The 23,176-nt window shown below is 33.2% G+C and overlaps 1 protein-coding gene across 6 annotated transcripts; it reads left to right on the top strand.

Moving 5' to 3' along the window:
- The first annotated feature begins 2,662 nt into the window (after positions 1-2,662).
- Positions 2,663-21,781, top strand: LOC129920602 (GIGYF family protein Gyf). 6 transcript variants are annotated; one of them, XM_056002010.1, is made up of 8 exons: positions 2,663-2,839; positions 8,971-9,460; positions 11,446-11,613; positions 11,672-11,969; positions 12,036-16,466; positions 16,529-16,603; positions 16,666-16,820; positions 21,566-21,781. In XM_056002010.1, exons 2-8 carry the CDS (start codon positions 9,029-9,031, stop codon positions 21,689-21,691), a joined length of 5,685 nt encoding a protein of 1,894 aa, XP_055857985.1. In that variant the 5' UTR covers positions 2,663-2,839; positions 8,971-9,028; the 3' UTR covers positions 21,692-21,781. The 6 variants fall into 6 exon arrangements, with proteins under 6 accessions (XP_055857985.1, XP_055857986.1, XP_055857982.1 ...); XM_056002011.1 differs by lacking the exon at positions 2,663-2,839 and adding an exon at positions 2,879-3,281 and having other exon boundaries at positions 11,449-11,613; XM_056002007.1 differs by lacking the exon at positions 2,663-2,839 and adding an exon at positions 2,879-3,281.
- Positions 21,782-23,176: the final 1,395 nt, after the last annotated feature.

Here is a 23,176-nt window from a genome sequence, read left to right as displayed (position 1 = left end):
GCAACTGTGCCAAAGAGTTAAATTGGACATTTGTGTTATTTTCTTTAATTGAAATTTGCTTTTATGTATAACGCTCTCTACTTAATTAATCGTAAGCCGTATTTTTTGTATTCAAATGTCATAAAAAAGAAACATAATCAGTATTAATAGAAATCTATGGATTTATTTAAGAAAATGAGTTCAATTTTTATTTGAAGACGTATTTTAAGAACCCTTAATAAGAGTTATAGAACGTCAGACACTAACTAAGATGGTCAGTTTATAAAACCAATTTATTCACTTTTCATTATGTTTAAAGTCTCCATTAAAAATAAGAAAACTGTCAAATTTCATACAAATTTTAAAATTTCCTTGTAAATGGTGACTTTAAATTTAGTGGAATGTGAATAAAATGTGCCTTTTAGTCGGTTTTAACATGAGCTCAAATTAGATAATTTCGTAAATTCCCATTTCGAATGTCAAATCGTATAGGAAATTATTTAATTTGAAATTTGAACTGTCCTAATTTGCGAAACTATCTCATCTGAGCTCTAGTGAAAACAGGCTATTAGATTTCAAGTATCAAAAATTTTGATTTTGACGCTTCGAATAAGTTCGCCAAATTCTATCAACTAAAAAAAAAAGGCTTTTTAAAAGAAAGTTGACATCAATTTAGGGAAACATCAAAAATACATATAAAATGAGTATTTCTTTTTTAGCTTAGAAGAGAGCTCGGAGAGGTCTGCTTGTGCTTGCTCAGTTATTTTATTCTGAGCCTATCGATGAGAAGAAATAAATAGAGAAATTTATGTCTGAAAATAAAAAAAATCTAGACAAAATGGGACTCCACAAGAAATATATTGGCTACATGACATTTTTATTGCAATAATTTATTTCTAGTGCCCTTCAAGCAAGGAAACTGAGTTCAGAAAAGACACTCCGACCTCAAAACGCGAAAAATGAGGTTGCACTCACACACTTGCAACTTTTTGTGTATGAACACAAAGTCGAAGGAGAAATCGTGGTGAAAATACCAATACATATGCAATCGACTTCGCGGTGATTATGATTTCCATACTAATTTGAGCCGCCGCCGTGGGACCCGTTTCGTAGTCGAGGTCGGACTCACTTCGGAGCCGATTCGGACCGAGGTCGGACTCGTTTGCTTGAAGGGTGGATGCCCACAGTAGTCAAATCACTTTTGCCCACAAGCTACGAGGTGTGGTCTTAAACAAAAAATACCAAGACTGGAAACTGAGCAGTCTAATGACGTTTGCCTACAAGCTGCGAGGTGTAGTGAATGTCGTCAATCTATCGTTGTGTTCGTGTTGGATGTGTGGTGAATGTCGTGAATCTATTAATGTGTGCGTGTTAACGTCATTTAACAACGTGGGTCATTCACCGCAGTGGTGGCTAAATTTGTCAGTTAAATTTGTTGTTGTTTTGCACACTTAGGCCGTGTGTGAATTGCGTTAAATAGTTTTAAATCCGTGTTCAATTTTTGACGCTATTGAGGTGAAAAAAACAAAACCATCTGCAAAAAAAAAAATTAACCTAAATTTAACCAGGTCCCAGAGCCCATTAAATTTTTAACATCTGAAAATTTTTTATTCACCTGAATAGTGTCAAAAATTTTACACGGGGTTAACTATTTAACGCAATTCACATACGGACTTCATGTCAAAATTACAATAACAACACTGTCAACAATAGGGTTTTGGGGGTGAAACGTACGCAGGTTTCCAGTTGATGTAAGCAGTTTATCTCTTTTTTTCCTTAAAAAATAAAAGGGTGCGTGGGTACACATTTTAGTAGAACATCTTTTGTGTGATTTGTCTATGGCATTAGAAGATCTATTTCAGGCGTACAATCTATTTTTCCTATGCATAGAGTGAGGTAGAATTGTGGACCAAAAGGTGCGCTGGTTGGTGCACCTTATGTCATTTAATTGGGTCCACGAAAAGTATTGTCTTTTTGTAGATTAGTGGTAAACAGCTGTACAGAATGCGTCGTGAAATTTGTACGGAAGTCACCCATTGGCAACAGAATGCTGTAGCTCGTCACTTTTTTCAACTTCGTCGCGTGACCAGTTATGACGTTTATGTTTTTTTTTTACTATCTGAATCTTGTTTACTGTTTCTTATTTCTTTTATTCTTTTCAGTGGAACTTTTTATTAAAAAAAGAAAAATGCAAAAAAAATCATAATAAATACTGAATTTTTCATCAAAAAAAAATATTTATTGCATGCATTTTTTTTAATATGTAATTTGACAAACCGTCGCGTGACAGCAGTCTGTTCACTCATTCATCGGCGATTTTGGAAAGCGAATTTTTTGACAGCTGTCATTTTAGTCGCCGACGAGCGACGCATTCTGTTCAGCCCTTAAGCCTTAATATGGCTGTTATTTACTTTTTGTAGTGCCTTGCCCTTCTACATGTTTTTCTTTTCTATAACATCACTGTTTCGTTTTGGTTTGTCATATTTCCCAATTAGAGAGAGAAAAGGCTGGATAGATAATTCTACCAAAAAGCTCTGTCATTTCCATATGCAAAAAATCTTTCGTCCCTCTGCGTCAGCCATATTGAATTTTTTTTTTTTTTTTTTTCGAAATATACAAGCATATTTCATTCACTTCAGTTTCTGTGCCAGCATAGTACGGTGTCTCAATTTTGTAACAAAAAAAAAAAAAAATTTCCACAGTTTAAAACTCTCATTTAATTAATGAATACAAAAAAATTCAATAATAGAGATATATATTACAAAAATAAAATCTCCGTCTTTTGAATTTGAATTAAATAAACAATATATTAAATTATTTCTCCCAATTGATTCACACATATTAAATTATCAAAATAAGGGTAAAAAGTTCCAACAGAAGAAAAATATATATTTTTTTTTTTTTTGCCTGTGTGTGACATTTGAAAATGAAAATATTCCAAAAACATATATAATTATAGTTCTGTTTCAATTCGAACTTTTTTTTTGTTGTTGTTGTTGGTAGAAAAGAGAAAAAGTAACAATATTCTGTTGTGTTGTTGCTGGCGTTTTCTCTCTCCCAACTCGAACTCTATCTCTTTTCCTCTCGTTATTTATTCATGTGTCGTTCGTATAAACCGATTCAGCAGTCAAGGAAAGAAGAGTACTGTCGTCGTGTTCTGAGTTTCTAGACTTCGTTTTCACTTTTTCCACACAAAAAACTTAATTTTATCGAATAAAAAATATTTCATAAAAACCCAAAATTTGTTTAAAAAAAATAGTGTTGATTGGAGGATACATTCGTTCATCAGCAAATAACTTAAAGTAAGTCATGTTGAATATATTTTCTTCCTAAATTTATTTCTTTCTTCCCCACCCCTTTTCAATTTGCTGTTTCTAAGAACAAAAAAAAAAACCAGCATCGTGGTGCATTCAAATTGGTTATTGGTTGTTTCCTTCTTTTTTTTTGTCCTACTATGAAGTCAGTGTTTAAAAATGTGGGCAGTATTTTTAAAGCAACAATTTAATGACACGCGTTAGAATTATTCATCAAAGTTGAGGAAGGAAAAAAAAATTTAGATTTTAAGTTTATTAATGTTCATAGCTATCGTGTGCCTATCTCTTCTCGTGGTACTAATATTCCAATTTATACCTAAAAGGTCATAGCCAACCACCCACCCCGATTCCAGAATTCTGCTGAATTTTATGAAGAGGAGATAAAAAGAAACCCCTATTTTAGATATCACATCGTGTAGTAGCAGAAAATTTGACCTGAAGAACAAGAAAAAAAAAAAAAAACATTTTTTTTAAAGTAAGAAAGAAAGAGAAGTAAAGACTGGCATTCGTCAGTGAAATTTATTTTTAGGATACCGAATAAAAAGACCACAAGTTTATGAAATATGCAAAAAAATTAAGAAAATTATTTAAAAAAAAAGTAGGTACGAAAAATGTGCAGTCAAAGATTTGTTCATGTTCATTAGTTGCGCTGTTCAAGCGCTTCGCTATGATTTAGTTTGCCTGCTTGCCTAGTCTATGAGATTTCTTTTTTTTTTTTTGTCTTTTTTTATTGTAGAAATTCTGATCACGTAAGAAATCTGTTGTGATAGCGGAATTAATAGAGGAAGCCTACGCGTACGTTCAAAAAAAACTACGACAGTAGTACCTATTAATTTTCTTAATTCTTGTTTTTTCTGAATTCTTATTTTAATCGAAGAGTGTTTCTTAGGAAAAAGAAAATTCAAAAAATATGTGATATTTTCATTTTTTTTTATTTCATTTTCATTTTTTAACAGGGAAAACATGGAAATTCAGATTTTTCCTCAATTTGTTGTTCTTTTTGTGTCAGAATAGCTTTCCTTCTTACTCTAATTGACATTTTTTTTTTAAGAATTTCGCATGTTGAACTATCAAAGTAAAAAATATTAAATTTTTTACTTTCGATTTAAATTTTGCTGATTTTGAAAGTTTTTTTTTTTTTCAATCATAGTTTAGCAAATTTTCAAAAGAACAAAAAGAATATAAAGTACAAAAGAAGAAATAGAAATATAGTTGAAAAGTTTGCACTGTTTCATCAAAGTATTTCATTCTATCTTATGTTACTTCATTCCATCACACGGATAGACAATGGACAGGGTCGTTAACCAGCGTTGCCACTTAAAATAATATTAGGGCCAAAATACTATTTAGTGCCTAAAAAGTTGTCCGTTTGGTTGAATTTCATTTTTCTTGAAGAAAAGTACAAATTAGTAGAAAAACTATATTGAGTTATAAAATCAACATTATTTACATTTACAAGTTTGAAACCCAAATTTGGATTAAATTGTTTGCAAATCACGGTAACATTGTGGTTTATCTTGGTAACGCAGTTGTATTTAAAGTTTTAAAGCTGATCTATTAATAATATTTAATTGAAATTAATTTTTCTGTGATTTAGCTTCATAGGAGACTGACGTTGTTCCTATAGTTTCGAATAGGAATATCAGAAAGCTTAGTTATATGATTTTACTAATAAAACTGAAATTTGCAGTAAAGTAACGCAGTTGTTTGTAGTAAATAATTTTATATCCATAATATGAATAATTATATTCAAACAATGTGCTGTTTTAAACGTTAATTTGACAACTTATATAAGTTGACTGTCAGGTTAAAAAAGCGTTACTAAATTAAAACATTGTGGGCTTACATTTAAGAAAAAAAAAAAATCATTTATAATTTGAAAGCGATATTTTTATGCCTGCTTCACAATAGCCCTTTCGCCTCTTCTTCGCGTAGGCTACGTTGAACCTACGGGCGCTTTAAATGACAGAAAAAAGGCCTCGTTCCCGATTTAAGTTTTGACAACTGTTTTAAAAAAAAGTTAATGCAAATCAGAATAATTAAAGCATTTAAGTTTTAACAACTATTAAAAAAATTAATGTATATATTTGAATTAAAGGAATTTGTTTGCCAATTTGCCTAAAAACAAAAAACATAAAAATGAATTAATGTCGTTTTCTATTTGCGAGATTGAGAGTCAGACTTGTTAAAGAGTGGGTGAAGAGAGGAAAAAGTAGAAAAATCTCAGATTTCATGATCTAAAAAATCAAAAAAATTGATTCAAAAATCTGAATCTCGATTTTTATCAAGATTCACAAAATCAATTCACACACACTCCTTTGTTTGACATTTGTCTGAACATTTGTTGTTGTTTTATTTTAAAATGTTTTTTTTTTTTTATATGAACAGATTTCGTACACAATTACAAAACTAGATTTCATATTCTATTTGCGAGGAAAAATCTGAGATTTTACACAAAAATCTCAAGCAGTAGGTAGCAAATAGATCATGAAATCTGAGATTTTTTTACTTTTTACCCTCTTTAACTGTCAGATTCACAAATCTGACTCTAAATCTCGCAAAAAGAAAACGACATTAGATTTGGTGTCAACTATTGGTCTTGCAAACAAATCCAAATGTCAAACGCGAGCAAATGTTGAAATATATGGAAATTTGGTTTCAGCTCGCTTCATGTTTGGTTTGTTTATGCGTATCCTTAGCTGGAGTTTACATGTTATACAAAAATAACACGCAGCTGCCGATAAGAACAAAGTGCATTAGTTTCTTTTTTCTTGATGCAAAAAGATCTAACAAAGCAAAGCCCAAAGCGACATCTTTTGTAGGGAAAACTGAACAGGAAAAAAATCCTGATTTTGCTGCTCAAAAAAGCTACATCAAGATTTTGTATTGATAAATATTGTTTGTAAATAATAAAAATTTAACGGATACTTAATTTATTTGTCTGTTTTTTTTTTTTCAAGTCGAATTAGAGTAGGTAGGTTCAAGTCAAGTTTTCAAAAAAACCATTTGATCACTATATTAGCAAAAAGTTGTTCAGTCTCCTTTTCTCCTAATAAATATTTACATCCATAAAAATAGATACCTATGTACATAATTACAGATTTTTTGATCATAAAGCAATTTTCCTATGATAATTTATCTGTACTGAAAGTTTCGCAATACGATAACGAAAAAACGCTTTATAACCTAATTTAGATTTATTGCTAATGTTGGATAAAGTATAAAATGTTGGATAAAGTATAAAAAGTAATGAAGCAAACTAGAAATAATTCGTGGTGGCAACGCTAACAGTGACACGAATATTTGTTTCATCGTGGCTACTAGAAAAGGATGAAAGAATTTGCGTAATAGTGACAGATATTTGTTGTTCTTGTTTGTTATGTGTAAGTTGAACGATATTACTCTAGAAGAGAGTTTTTATAATACTTTTTAGAAAGAATGAGTGATCCCAATTGAAATCTTTTTTCTTTCTTTGAAAGTTCAGAAGAATGTTTCTTACTTCCAACATGATTTTGTTTTTGTTTTTTTTTTAATTAGATACAAATTTGAATAAAATGTATGTTTTGAAAATTATCGAGCTTTTAAATGATAACATTGTTATCTTATACATAATAATAAATGACAATTTTAATTACGAGATTTCAAAGATTTTTCATTTAATAAAAACAACCGTATTTGTCTATTTATAAGCTTATAAATCTGTGAAGGAACTAATAATTATATCATTGAAACTTTAGGTCTATCCATTTATAGTATAAATATAAAGCTTTTGGCTGTGTTTTTTTTTCCCTTTATCCTGGTGCGTTCATATAAATGTATTACTGCTGATAGGTTTGTTAAAAAATCCACCTATTGTTTTACTAGCAATTTTTATTTTTAAGCAATTTACTTTTATTGGAAATTTTCGAGAGTTCAATTTTTTTTTTGCTTTTCCTCCGAATGTGTCGAATTATAAGAGTGACAGTCAAGCAAACAACGGGCAGTATTGTTTTAATGCTCAGTTGTACCACGTGTGCTATGAATAAAACAACAATACTGTTCATTTTCAAACATACGTTTTCGTTAAATCTTAAATGTTTTTCCAAAAAAAGCTTTTGACTACGACTTCGACGTTATTGCTTATAAGTTTTTTTGTTTAGGTACAGTACACAAATAGATCGTATAAGACGTCTACATCCTTTCTTATTTTTATATAAGGATTTAGACCTGCTCCTTTTTTACAGTCTCCTTTTTCAATACAAGTCTATTCTAAATAAATGCTCAAATAATATAATAAATTGAGGTTATTATAAAACAAAACTATGCTTTTAATGGTTTTCCGTGAATGCCATAGTGAAAATAAGAGAATCCCGAATAGCCAACCTCACCATGTCAATAACAAGACAAAAACAAGTTTTTTTTTCTAATGTGGCCGTTTGTGAGGGGTTTTCAAACACTGAGACTCTGGTTAAAATGCTTGCCCCTTTGAGGCGTTCACCCCCGTTTGGAACCACAAATTAAAACGTGGTGTAAGATTTTTGACAAGGTCGACAGAATATTAAAGAAAAAAGTACCATCAGATTCTTTAAAGATATATTTATATTTCTTCCTTATTTTATAGAAATAATTAAAAAATTGTCCTTTTACACCAGAAAATGAAGCAAATTATTTTTTTTTTAAATTAAATTTACCAAACTTACTGCGCATTTTTATGCATATATATATGTTTCAAGACTTACATAAAAAAAAAGATATTTAAGAATTAAAATTCGTAAAGTTGGAATTCCTGATCAAAACAAAACTATTTGAATAAGAAAAAAAAAAAACTCACTCATGTTCACTGCAATAATAGGTACCTGCTCCTATAATTTGCACGACAGGTAGTAGAAGTGCTTTGAATCCATATCGTTTTGGCGCTGCGCGGCCTATAAAGAAATCTTCAACTTCAGTCCAACTCAAAAATAAATTTTGATTCAACGAAATCTACCTATTTAGGAAGTTCAAACGGAATTGTACTATATTTCGTAGGTAGTAGTTGAAGTAAAAAAATGGCAACCCTTGCCACGACTATTTTAATTTTTTAATGTGCTTTTTTTCTGTTTTGCCCTTCCTACTGCGCGCTGCATGATAATAAATTTGTGTGTGTGCTGAAGTTGTAACTAGGACCGATTATCTTAGCTAAATAAAAAAAAAAAAAAAACATTCGTTCCTTGGGGGTTTTCGAAATATTCTTCGTGATGTACAACAAGAAAAATATTTAGGTATCGATAGTTCTTTGCTTTGATAATTTTATTTTTCTGGTCTATAAAACAACGTAAAATTACTGTGTGAGTTTTTTTTTTTTTGTTTGAACTTTTTTCTTTCTCCTTATGGTGATGTATCTCAATTTCTCAAATGAAGTTAGAAATCATTGCATAACAATTTTGTTAATTTATTAATGTACTTTTTTTGATTTGTGAATAAAAAAGTAAAGTATTTTAATTGCAAATTTCAAAGAATACGATGACGATAATGAACCGACGATGAAAAGGAAGATGAGTGTATCGTGTTGTTGAAATAAAAAAAAAATAGATTTTATATGGAAATCGAAACTCAGCTATTATTTTCTATTTTTTTTTTTTTTTCTTATAAAATGTTTACAAGTTATAGGTATCTGTTAATGATATTAATTTTGTATTTTTATTTTCTAAAATTACAGAGAGCTTAACAGAAAATAATAACTCAACCGATTTTGTTAAAAAAAAAAAATATAAAAAATGACAGATTCAATGAAATTTGGACCAGAATGGCTTCGTAATATGGCAACTGATATGACAAACAATCAAAATTCTGGTGGCGGTGGCAGTGGTATTGGTGGTGGTGGTGGTGGCGGTGGTAGTTCATCAACATCATCAGCATCATCAACAAATTCAAATAACAATGGCACAAACAATAGTTATCAGTTTGGGCAGCAACACCAAAACATGCAACAACACCAGCAAATACCACAATTACAACAAGTGCGTGGACTATTTCCAGAATTTCGATATGGCCGGGAAGAAATGTTGTCATTATTCAATAAAAATTGTACAATGCCAGAAATATTACCATCGTTTAAAAAGTTATTTATCGATAAGGTTCAATATCCGTTGGCTTTAACGCCAAGTACGGAGGAAGAGATATTTACATCAATCGCACCAACGCCTACGGTAAGTTTTTATTTTATTTATTTTTTTTTTTTTTTTTTGTTTGACAAATGCTTTAATGAATACGAATTTTTCTATTTCCGGGCAGAATTTAAATGGAAATTGCTCCCATTTTATTAAATATGTAAATCTTATTTTTGACAAATTGTCCATCATACATTTTCAATAGACGAAAAGAATTTCATTCTGCTAATTTAAGGGATTGGGTGCGTTTGACCCAACATTTTTTAACCTAATCACGTTTGAACAAAACATCATCATTTGAGGTTAAACAATAACTTAAAATCAATGAAAATAATTTTTCGAAATGCCTTAGCTTTGAAACTCTGAAAAATACTTAAATCAATGTGGTTTGCTTTGATTTTAAGCTGTTTTTCTATAATAGGTAGAAAGGCTAAGCTTTTTTGGTCAAAGATGATTTAGTCGATAGTTTTTTTTAGACATTATACTCAATTCAATCTGTGACTTTATATAAAAATACAAAAAATTCAAGTTCGAAATTATTATATCACACATGAAACGATTAATTAAGTTGCATTTTGTGAAGACCTATTTATATATTCTTTATTTTTAAATATTTTTTGATGTATTTTTTTTTTTTTCATTTTATTTTTTGACTCTGATTAGACCAAACTTATTCCTTTGCACTCTTTATTTTTAACTGACTTATGAGAAACGAAAAATAACATATCTTGCGAGATAAGCTTCTAAAAAGCATATAATAATAAAAACAAATACAAATTTATCAATGAAACAATGTCTGTTTTTATCTGGGCCAAACTAAATTAACTTGATAAAAAATTAATGTTTTCAATTATTAAACATAACCTCCGAGGCAAATCATTTTTGATATTTAATATTTTTCTGAAATATGCTTCAAGTTGTTATCATAATGGAATGTCCTTTTCAGTGAAACATATTCCTCAGCTAGCATGTTGGAATATGACGTTCTCCAAGATATCTCTGTACTCAAAATGGTCTATAATACCATCTATTTTATGAATTGTTATGATTGTTAAAAAATCATTAAAGGCATTCATAGTTATTAGAAACATAAAAAAACGATATTTTTGATCATTCTGTGGCCACAATCAATAAACGCGAGTTAAGACAAAAATTTTTTTCAGTGGTCTTATGATGCTTTCCAATACAAAGCGTACATATTTTAAATTTTTTAACTATACAAAAAACGATAGATTAAAACCATCCACATCGAGTTAAGAAAAGATTGAGTTGTTTTTGAGGCAAATTAAAAAAACGCGGAGCATTATAGTTTTCATTTTCGACTTAAGCGGTTATTGGTTGTGGCCACAGCATTAATACGAACTAAGTCGTTGAGAATTTTCTAGAGCATATAGTTGCCTTAGTTTTGTCCAGCATTGCAGCCTTTTAAAACAAAAGCGAGTTTTATGTTCCGAATGTGTTGTAAAGTGGCATATAAAAATAAGCATCCACGTTTCGGAGATTTTTCTAATAAAGCGAGTTTTATGTTCCTATTCTGTTATAAAGTGGCATACGATTTTCTTCGACAGAAAACATAGTCTCGCATTCAAAGGACTTTTAATTCAAATCTTATGTTAATCCTGTATTGAAAAACTGTAACCGAGATAATTCCACGATTAGTTAGCCGAACCCACATGTCTGTAAGCAGTCATAACAAAACGGCTATCGAGAATTAAAGCAAGTCAAGGCAAAACCATACAAACAAAACCCCGTTAGTCCACTTGGCATCCCTATAAAATAATTAGTGATTTTTTGTCTTTGTTCAAGACCTCAATCATAGCTTGATATAAAATATTATCCATAAATTATATTTGTCTCTCCAATTCACTTAACGGAAGCTCAAAAACTAATGTTCCGTTTTAAACCAAACTTGGTATAAATTTTTCTAATGAATGTCAATACCATATGAGGTTCGAAAATGTCCTCCATGCCTTCTCCAGCCAAACAAAATATAAATTTGATTTATTAAACAAAATAAATTTCAGCAGCGTCCGCAGTGGCTGCAGCGTAGCCCAGTTGCATTCAATGCTGCACCGCGAGGCACTGGGCGTGGTGGATCGGTAGACCGTGGTCGAATGCGAGGCAAGTCAATTTACCACCCAATATTTCCACGACCAACACCAATGTTCGAGGATGATGCGCGGAACCTTAAGGTAGTTCATCTGTTTTTGTTTTTATAAGCTTTTTTTCTACTTCCTTTTTTGTTCAAAGCCTGAAAGAGGATGGACCGAACGTAATGGTGGCGCAGGTGATGGTTCTTCAGTTGGTGTTCCTGATTGGACTGTTTCACCGTCATCGTCACCAAGAAAAGACTTCTCCAGTCATCCAGCAAGAAATTTAGAAAATTGGCGTCGTAGTCGTCACGATGAAGAGGGGAGTGGTAGTGTGGGTGGTAGTGGTCCACCAATTGGCGGAGGCGTTAATAGTGGCCTTGTAAATAGTGGCAGTGGTACTGGTGGCGATGGTTGGCGAGGATCAGGGACGAATAATTTTGGCAACAATCGTTGGGGTAATTTTCCAATATTTAAAAAAAAATTATCCAAAATAACCATTTTTTTTTTTTTTTTTCATTAAGGTCGGTCAACCAGCTGGCGAGATGATGATGGAGGGAATGGTGTTGTCGATGCTAATGCTTATAATATACCCCAAATGCAAAGGTCCTATTCGACAATTGGAACCACTGAAAGAACTTATTTCTCTGGACTATCGAAAAGTTCCTCTTTAACATCGGCAACTGGTGGTGGAGGTGGCAGTCTTACTGGCGACGGTTCTAAACCAAGCAGCAACAACCGCCATCATCACCAAAATTCAAATTTAAATCATCAATGGGACACTGAAGACATGTTACCGGAATGGGCAATGGAAAATCCCACCGATAGCGGTGGGACATTTGATGCTAGCGGAGCTTTTCATGGTTCCTTAGATGAAGATGAAGAAAAACGTCGTCTACGTGGTGGTGGAGGCGGAGCAGGAAGCGGTTGTTCGTCGACTACTTCTAGTTCTTCTGGTTCCAATCGGAAGAAGTCAAACGAAGATGATCTAAATAAAAGGTCTTTTGACAAAAAGCAACTACACAAGGAGGACCAGCAGGCCGATGGTGAAATGCTGAACAATAAAAACTCCAAAGAAAGTGATATTGCCGAACAACAACGAGCATTCAATGATGATAATTTGCCAGAAAAAACCCAGATAAGTGAGCATCATTCTGCTGAGGAAAATATTTCGACCTCAAATAAACTAGAAACTAGTGTTGGTGAAGAGAATTTATCAGAAACTCCGCCATCGATAAACAGCAGAACCTCTCCATCTCAGCTTATTACGCAGAACACTTCGACACCAAACTCCACTGCAAATAGTTCTTTATTACAACAGTCATCGCATAAGATTCCATTGACCGAATTATCTGATCGAATGCAGGAAGTTGCTGACGATATGGTCGAAAAATTAATCATGGACGACGACAATGATTCAACTCAAGGACCAAAGGACCAAAAACCTATATGTTCGACAAATAGTTCAACTAATGCTCCAGCCAAAGTGGCTCCACAAAACGTTGCTGTACTTTCCTCGCCACAAGTGGTATCAAATGCTTCCAAAGTAGCTGCCATGTATAAGAATCAAGCTCTGAATAATAAGCCGATGTTCCTTCCAGTAGTTGACCCGATTTTGCAACAGCATCATTTGCAACAACAACAAGCAGCTGCAGTTGCTGCAGCAGCAGCAGTAAGTGCTCCCCCACCTGGAACCCGAATGTTGCCACCACCCATAACAAAACCTAACAACGAGTTGTGGTATTATCGTGATCCGCAATCCAAAGTTCAGGGTCCCTTCACAGCTATGGAAATGATCGAGTGGTATAGGGCTGGATATTTTGATGAGAATTTGTATGTGCGCCGCATGTGCGACAGCAGATTTGCAGCACTGGGTGATTTGATCAAGTTATGTGGTCAAATGCCATTCCAATCATCGCATTTGATTCCACCATTGCAGGCCGCAGAAATGCCCTCCATGTCAAACCCTATTCCAATAATTCCTCTTCCAACTCATGAAGCTGCTTCGCACCAACTTCAGAAAGAAGCTCCGCCAAGTGCTGGGATGGTAAATGGTCCTAATAGCAGTGATCTGAAGGGAAGTGTTACTGCCACTGCTGATGCACTTAGTGGCGCTGTTAAGAATATGATAAATCCCATGGATGTATCGCACATGTTGAATGTACATTTTCAAATGCTCCAAGAGCAATATATTCGACATCAAGAGATGGTCGTATTGGCTGAATTCTCGACGAAGGAGTCATTTAATCGTCTGCCACCGAATGAAAAAACCGCAATTGTCAGACAAAAAGTACACATGCTTGGTTTGCCAGAGCATTTGACGAGTTTCACTGGGCTTAGTAACTCGCTGGCATCATTGAATCCTGCTGCAGGAAATCAATTGTACGATGTTATTGCGGAATGCTCCAAGAAAGATTCTTATGGAATGTCTCCGCTTGAGGCACAATTACAACAATTTCAGCAACAACACATACAACATCAGCAACAACAGCAACAACAACAGCAGCAACAACAGCAACAACAGCAGCAGCAACAACAGCAACAACAACAACAACAGCAGCAGCATCAGCAGCAACAACAACAGCAGCAGCAGGTACAACATCAACAGCAAGTACAACAGCAGCAAGTTCAACAGCAGCAGCAAGTTCAACAGCAGCAACAAGCACAAACGTTCCTAGAGCAGGATGATTACCTTCAGCAACAACAACAGCAACAACAACAATTTCAGAATGTTTCCTATAGAGCTGCTTATACACAAATCGATGGATCTGGCAGCAGTGCTCCTGGTGAAGAACAGCTTAACGCTGACATATTGAATGAATTAAATCTGCGTATGATGTTACGACAAGGTAGTCTTAGAACTGGGCGGGTACAAGCCCCACATCCTCCACCAAATGATTTTGGGTCAGAAATGCTCGCTCGTGGAGGTCCACAAGTAATGGCAGGCTCGGTAGTTAATATGATTCCACAATGGCCACAGCACATGATGCCACATGGACAAATTCCTCAGCAACCATCTCAGCAGCAGCCGACCCCACAGCAACAACCTCCAACGGTTGTTCCAAATCAATGGCCAATTTTAGCAGGTCCCGCTGCTGTAGCACAACAACAGCAGCTCCAGGCGACAGTAGTGGGTAAGCCTCCTGTCACCTTGTGGGCTAATGCTGATCCTGGTAACCAACAATTGTTGATGCAACAACAGCAACAAACACAACCACAGCCAACACAACACGTGGATGTTATGCACCCTAAGATGGAAAATAATTTTGTGCCAATGCAGCAGCAACCGCAACCACAACAACAGCAGCCCTTGCAACCATCTCTTTCACAGCAGCAATCCCAGCAGCAGCAGCAAAATCAAGATTCAAATAGCAACATCGTCATGGGAAAACTCAAGGAAGAGGAAATGTTAGTCGAAGAAAATGCTAATGTCCCTATTGCTGCAATCTCATCGACCAGTCATCCCATAGAGGCTAAGGTAGTTGTATTTGAAAACAACAACAGCCAAAACAAGAATAAAAATAACGATAAATTGAAATCCCATCAAGAGGAGGCCCATATTACTGCTAAACAACAAACGCAACAGCCATTAGTTGCGGGTGGAAATCAAGCAATTGCTCCGCAGAACAACAACAAACGCAACGGTAAACAACAAAAGTCGACAAATGATAAACTAGTTGATTCCTTAAACAAAAATAAGCAACAGGCATCGCAGATGGTTGCTGCTCTTACTGAAGAGGAACGTCGCAAAGAAGCCGCCGAGGAGAAGCGCAAACAAAAAGAAGAAAAGAAACGTCAACAACAAGAGGATGAAAAGAAGCGATTGCAATTAGCCGAAGAAGAGAAACGTCGCCAAGCCTCTGAGGAGAAGGAGCGACAGAAGGAAATCCACGCTCATCGCCGTAAGGCAATGCTTAGCAGTGCTAGTGGTGGATCGAGTTCTAATTTGACTGCTAACGGTAAGCCAAGTTCCGGCGTATCAGGACCTGGCATTGCAATGTCAAAACAGGAACGCATGCAGACTTCTGTAGCCCCGTGGTCCACAAATACTCATGCCACAACTGCATCTGTACCCGGACCGAGCTTGGTTGAGATCCAAAAAGCCGAACGTCGTGAAAGACGCGCTGACCAACAGCGCTTAATGGAGCTAATGGACAAGCAAATGCGCATAGCCGCAGCAGCTGAAGCATCGGACAACGTACTCAAGTGGAATGCAGCACCTGTTGCTGTAAAGTCACTTGCAGAAATTCAAGCAGAAGAAGCCAAACGTTTGGCTTCTGATCAAGCTGCAAATGCTGAGATGCAACGTCGTAAGGAACAAGAACAAGCTAGTTCCACAGCTACTAATAATAATTCCTCTTCAAATCCATTTGCTATGATTTGGAGTTCTAAGGTTTGGGGCTCTACTAACAGTACCTCCGGCTTCTGGGAAGAACCCGTTAAATTCCCTAACAATTCATTGTCATCAACAGTAGCTCCTACATCCTCATCAGTTGTTAAGGCTGTTGGACATAACTCGAATGTTATCAACAAACAGAATGTCTCTAATTCAGCATCTGCTGTAGCAAATACATCATCGTCTTCAGCAGCATCTACTGGCGGTCGTAATTTGAGCAAAAGTCAAACTGTCTCAAACATGGTTAATACGTCATCGTCAACTTGGACAAATATTAATGTGTCTAATAATAATTCGGGCAACAATTCGAAGCAACAAAATGTTGCAGCCAACAAACAACAACAAGGAAATAGCAATACAAACGACAGAAGCAAACAAAAGGGTAATAACAAAAGTATTACTGGATCAGCCAGTTCGTCCAATATTCCGTCGTCGTCGCAAAATCCTGTACCATCGACCAATGTTGCCAATAACCATGTCAATAAAAACGATGACTTCCGCAGTGAATTTAACGGTTGGTGTATAAAGACTTTGAACAACATGAATACCAAAGTTGATGGTATGTTTTCTTTACTTTTCTTTTTTGTATTCTATTAAATTCTTGTTTAAATTTTATTTCAGTCCCAACTTTTGTTACTTTTCTACAAGACTTGGAGTCACCTTTTGAAGTAAAGGATTATGTTCGAATGTATTTAGGTAAAATGTTTAATTAGTTTATTTTTTATTCAACAATATTTTATATATTTATTTTTATTTAGGCGAGAGCAAAGAATTCACTGAATTTGCTAAACAATTTTTAGAACGAAGGAGCAAATACAAAAATTTGCAACGAGCACAAAACGCACACATTGATGACATGTGCAAGCCAGCACCGGCCATTAATCCGTCCGGTAATGACTCTTTTGATAATAAGGTAATTAGTTTTTGGTTTGCTTGGTTGGTTTGACTGAATATTAGGGATTTTTGAATCAGATGAAAGAGAGAGAGCAAGAACGAGCGTAAGATGATTTGAGAGTGTGTTTTATGAAAGAGTATTTTATAAAGAAAGAGTGAGAAATATAGTGTGCGAATATCAGAGAGTATAGTGTAATGAAAGTCGGCGAGAGAGAGTATAAGACAGAGAGTGTATAAGAGAATGTGTGAAGAATGTAAACATGGGTAAATCAGAAAGATTGTGTGAATAAGTGTATGTGGAGTGTGGATGTGAATACAAATATACAGTGGTTGGCACAGTACTGGACAAAATTTTGTACGCAATCATCGAATTTAAATATCTATGCTATTCTCGCTTCCTAAGTCAATAAACTAGTCTTAAGCAGTGACGAAAAAAGCCTACTTTTTTCCTCACATGCTCCTGGCGAAACAATGTAACATATGATTAAAACGCGAAAGAAAATAATTTTAACTTTCTTTACACGGTCCAGAAAGAAAAAAAAGAGTACACACTGCAACGTTTACAAATTTATTTCAATCCGTGATTATTTTCCGGGAATCCCAGCAAATTTCCGATACGAATGGAATTCACAATAAGACCAAATATCATGCGCAGATAGTCAGTATCGACAACTGTCAGATGGCTTCCTAAGTTTTTGACAGCTTTCCTATTGAAATTGTTGTTGTTTGTCTTGGAAATTTTTGTCGCTTTTGACTTTGATAAATCAAACGTCATAAGCTTATGATGTGCAAAAGGGAACGAAAATGAAACGCTAATGATATTACATTGTCTTATACCATGACTGCATCCGATCTTTTTTGTGTAGTTATTCGGTGCGTCCCACAAAGAGAGATCTCTGAGGGCTCAGAGATTTTTTAATTGAGACAAAAAAGCTCAGATGAGCTCTCACTTTTTTTCGGAGATTTCTGAGACAGATAAAAAAGTGTTAAGAACATGAAAAATTTAATGAAAATGTGAAGAATATGTTATTATTTTGGACTTGCTTCACTATATAAGAAACAGAGCAACAGATTTGGGTGTTTTAAAATAATCTACATACTTAATTAATAATTGATAAAAATTTTTTCTTTAAGTTTTCAGGCACTATTTTTATAAAATATGTAGTATATATGTATTTATGTATTTATAATAAATAAAATAAAATTGAATAATCTTTGAAGTGAAATAAACAGTATTAAAATTATATGTGCAAAAAAAATTTACTTAAATGTATTGTTCATTAGCCACCCTGTATAATGTATATGAATGAGAGAAATGAGGGAATGTGAGTATGTCAGAGAATATAAGAGTGTGTGAGAGAGATTTTGAGACAGTGTTGAAAAGGTACTATTACATCAGCCTTATTCTTCTATCCGATTCACGTGAACTTTTAATTCACTTCATTTAACGTCAAATTGGCCTTGAAAAACGCCAACGCTTTGAAAACGCGTTGTTACTGTTTCTTTTTGAAAGATGATTGTACTAACGCAGATTTCCTACCCTTAAGTTGACCCCCATTTAAACCCTTTTCATTTCACCTGAATCGATTACTAGAATACGGTTGTATGCATGGTATAAGAAAACTCTCTCATTATACCATGGGTTGTATGAAACTTGGAGAGAACATAAGTGCCTCAGAGTCACGGAAAAGTATGAGTGAGTGAGAGAAGAAATGAGAGTGTTCGTAGGAAACTATATAAAGAAGAGAGTGTATGAAAGAGAGGATGTTAGTTGAAGAGGGAGTGAGTGTGTAAAAGAGTAGAGAGAAAGTATGAGTACGTTCTACAAAGAAAAGATCGAATTGAATCGAATTCGATCCATCTCGCCATGTTGGATCGGTGAGAACAAGAATCAGTGATAATGAGAGTTCACATCATACAATTTACTTGCCAGGCATCGCTTGATTAATAAAAAATAGTTAATGCTCACATTGAACAAACATGCTATCGAGTATCACTTCTGGAGTTGAACTAAAAATTGACTTCCTCTTTTGTACTTTCAGCTGAAAACATTCCTCATACAATGTTATTACTAGTACAATCATTATTTTTTCGTTTTGGTGTGTAATTAGAAAATATCAAAACTTTTTCTCAAGATTTATTTAGTTCTTTTTGTGAAAAAAAAAATAAACAAAAAAGTTACTCCGGGAATCAAATCCAATGATCTCTTGTGGCAAATGGATTATACTAAAAGATTTATATTTATTCGTAACTTTGTGTGAGCAATTATTCCATATAAAAAAACCTAATCAAAAATTTACAAAAACAAAATGTTCACATAAATGTCAAAAAACAGCGGTGTGTGAAAGTGCTTTTGCAAATATAGGGATAAATCTCGTTAAAAGTCGAGATCTTGGAAATTTGATGATTTGGAAGATAAAAAATAATTGATATTTTATGGCAAATGGAAATTCACATAATAATAAAGAAAACAAAAACATTTATTTTTATTTTGGTTGGGCAAAAATTAAGTTTCGAAATGGATAAGGCTACAGCTCTCAATTTCAAATTTTCCCCATTATTCAGCTTCTAGTCAATAATGTCCGCAACTGGTATTGCTGGTTCGACCAGCAACTCTTTCACCCATTTCTGAAAACTATCGTTAATAAAATACACAAATAAATATTTTAAATGCTATAAAGAAATTTAAATCCATCAAAAATTATATCTTAATCACAATCGTCAAAAATTGCCATTTTCTAATTTTTGTGCATTTTTTACGAAATCTGAACTCTGTGAACAAAAAACAGAATGAAATTTTCTTGATAAGAGTTGACGAAGAGTTCTCTTTCTTCAAAATTGAATCAACCAAGCTATACTTGATAATCGATCTGTATAATGTGAACCCTTTATTCATTGGAAGAGTGAGAGAGGATATGAGTGATTGAGATAAAGAGAATTTAAGAGAGAAGAGAGAAGATAAAGATAGAGAGAGAGAGAGAGAGAGAGAGAAAGAGAGAAAGAAAGAAAGAAAGAAAGAAAGAATGTTCAGAAAGGAGAGATAGCTTCAGAAATATGTGAGAGAAGAAAGTATGAATGAAGAAGCTAAAAATCAAAATCATTATACCTAGTCCTCGTCATGAAAGTAAAAACAAGAATTTTATCGTTCAATGGAAGGATTTTGAAGATTTGACATGATTTGAAATAGTCAATGCTGATCTCCCACATAATAATAGTTTCTGCCTTGTCCTGCAAAAAGAGCGATAACTCTTTTGTGCGGATATGATCAACTAATTCGAAGTGCAATTTTTGAAATTTTAGTGTTGTTATTACACATACTGTGAGAAAGTTGTCCTAAATTTTATTCAGTAAATTCTGCCTCTTTCGAGGAATTGACAAAGCCTCTAAAATTATTATTGTCATGAAAAATTGCATCTCTGCTTAACAGTTCGGTCCCTTCCATTTTTGCAAATTAATTCTACACGCAAAAAATACTTGTACATATATCTCAAAAACGATAGCAGATCTAAAATTTTAAAAATCGAATTGTTCCAGGAACAAATACTTAGGAATATTTTTAGATCAATTTATTAAAGGTATAAAAACCAAACCTATCAACTTAAATTTAAAATATTTCGGAGAAGAAAAGTGACATTTAGAAGATTTAAACCGAATTATGGAAAAAAAACAAGTTCGTTTATGTAACGTAACAAATTTAGTTGAAAAAGATTGCCTTACGTTAAAATATTGCTTCAAAAACAGCATAAAAGCGGGGTTTTGTTTCTAATATTTAAGAAACCTGAAGTGCTAGAGTACAGTTTAAATCCCACGGCATATGCTTAACGAATGTTGAACGAACCAAGCATTTATAGTATGTTATGGGTTCTTTTTGTTTTTATTTTCTATCCCAATTTACTTCGTCGCCATTTTTTTTTTTATGTTGACGTTCACGTTGAAATCAAATAGGGGTTTGATAGTGCAGTTCACATGATGGATAGCAGAATGACAAGTAAATCGATTGTGTGAATTGGATCTGAGATTCACGTGAATAGCAGAGTACTTACCAACCAAGACTTTTACCAAGAATTTATACCTTTTCATGAATACTCCTAACTAATACCCAGTGAGAGTTACTTTCTAGATTCTTCTTCTGGGTAAAAACCATTCCCCTTTAAGAGATAGATATTGATCTCAGTGGAATCAATAGGGTTTTAGAGCGAGTATTATCCGCTTCTTTTTGTTAACTTATATGATGATGAACTATTTCTCTTTCCGCCTAACTAAAACTGGTGACGCTACCGTTGATTCCAAAAAAGAATTCATCCACTACCGTCATTAGTTTGAAGTGCCTAATATTTAAGTTCCAATCAAATTCCTATAACTCATAATAATTATTCATTACTCTTCGGTGTTATCTAACTACACCGGCACACACATATCGTTATTTATGTACTTAGGAGTATAATTTGGAAAAAGGCATTACTATTCAATCAGAGGAAGGTCAAACTTAAGTATGTTTGTTAATGCTTCGAGTGAATGTGACTGAATTTTCGCTGCTTTTTTCGTTTTTATTTAGTTCTAGATGTTTCGTGTTTTTTTCTTTCATAGTTTTTCTTTTGTTATTATTATTTTTTTTTTTTTTTTCAACTCAATAAATCAATTATCTTGTAGATATTATAGTATCTTTTTAAAAACTCATAAACAACTCGCACGCAAGATCATAAAAGAAATTAAAAAAAAAAATAACAAGAAAAAAAAAACACAAAATAAATTTATAATTTACAGGGAAAACAGAAAAAAATAAAAAAAAGTAAAATGACCAAACTGGATGCTCGTATTCTTGGATTTTCGGTAACTGCAGCAGAAGGTCGAATTAATGTTGGAGATCGTGATTATGGTGATAATCCATAAAAACCCTTAAGAATGAATAAAAACGGAGCGGAACGGAAATAAAATATTCAAAAACACTCATACTTGAAAAATAAAAAAAAAAAAATGATTATTTGAAAAATAAAAAAAAGAAAAAAAAATAACTAAGGACACTTCTCTTTAAGTTAAATTAAACGTAATGTGTGTATATATAAAATATATTTATATATATAGTTGTATATATATATAAAATATTTATATATATATAGTTGTGTGTATAAATATATATATGCATACATATGTATATACATATATGTGTATTTAAAAATAAAAAAAAAAAATATGAAGCTAATGAATTTTTTATTATAATTATGAATATTATTACTATTGTCATTATTATTATTATTATTATTGAATAAAAATCGTTGAATAAAAGTAAATAAAACTGAAACAATAATATGCAGGCTCTGTACAACAGAGGTTCTTAATAACTATTAATGTGTATGTGTATATACAAAACAAAAATAACAATTTGTTGTCAATAATTTGTTGAAGTTTTATTTATTTTACAATTTCAGCATGGAAAAAATCGTTATCCTATCCTCCTCCTCAAAATAAGAAATTCCAAAATATAGTCTTTCAATGCCTTCTTTAAAACCAGAAGGGAGCATTAAAAGGCAATGATGTAGTTTAAAATAAAAAATGCCCTACCTTAAAAAAAAAATATTATCAGGCGCACCCGACAAAGAGGGCTCAAGGATTTTTTATTGGGGTTTTCGATTGGTAAAAAAAATCAATTTGATATTAATCTCTCAGAATACCAATATATTTTAAACTTCACTGACCACAATACTTCGGATGACAACACAATATTTTGGTGGTCCGAACCCTAGGGAGGGGCATTGGGGGTTCGAAACACCCCAAATCAATATTAGTCTACTTCCAATTATCGTATCGAACTGAAACTTTGTACATATACAGTGCTGTGCAAAACATATGCAACTGTAGCCCTTATTGCGAGTGTCGATAGTCGATCATCGAAAATGATTTTTTGTAATGTGAATCCCTATCGATAGACTACTTTTGTCAAAAATCGATCATACAAATAAAAAATGTTTACTTTGGAAATTTCCCTTTTCTTTTTTACTTTTTAGGTCATTGTAGTTAAGGCTTTAAGACTCAAATTTCCCTCTTTTTAGGTCATGAGTAGATCTAGTACTAAAATTAACACATGATCTTCTACTAGAGGACATATGAAAGTGTAGTTGTTGTACTAGATTTCTACTGACGAGTAAACTACCACCTCCAATGGAACAGGGCTAATGACCTAAAAAGTGGGAAATTTACAAAAGTAAAATACAAAAATTGTTTTTTAAAGCCTTAACTACAATGACCTAAAAAGTGAAAAAGTGGGAAATTTACAAAAGTAAAATTTTTTATTTCTTTTTATCGCTATTTGTTTTTTGAAAAAAAAAAAAACCACAAAATTGTTTTTTAGACCAAAAAGTAAGCTTTCTGCATGATTAT

This window comes from Episyrphus balteatus, chromosome X (assembly GCF_945859705.1).
Source record: "Episyrphus balteatus chromosome X, idEpiBalt1.1, whole genome shotgun sequence".
Classification (NCBI taxonomy): domain Eukaryota; kingdom Metazoa; phylum Arthropoda; class Insecta; order Diptera; family Syrphidae; genus Episyrphus; species Episyrphus balteatus.
The sequence above is the reverse complement of the archived record's forward strand: the minus strand, read 5'-3'. Positions and strand labels throughout refer to the sequence as shown.

What these genes read in the sequence shown, in the direction of transcription:
- LOC129920602 (XM_056002010.1), top strand. Translation starts at nt 9,029, where the DNA reads ATGACAGATTCAATGAAATTTGGACCAGAATGGCTTCGTAATATGGCA. An exon ending in ATGATGCGCGGAACCTTAAG is followed by an intron (nt 11,614 to 11,671) that starts GTAGTTCATCTG and finishes TTTTGTTCAAAG; the next exon opens with CCTGAAAGAGGATGGACCGA. An exon ending in CATGAATACCAAAGTTGATG is followed by an intron (nt 16,467 to 16,528) that starts GTATGTTTTCTT and finishes ATTTTATTTCAG; the next exon opens with TCCCAACTTTTGTTACTTTT.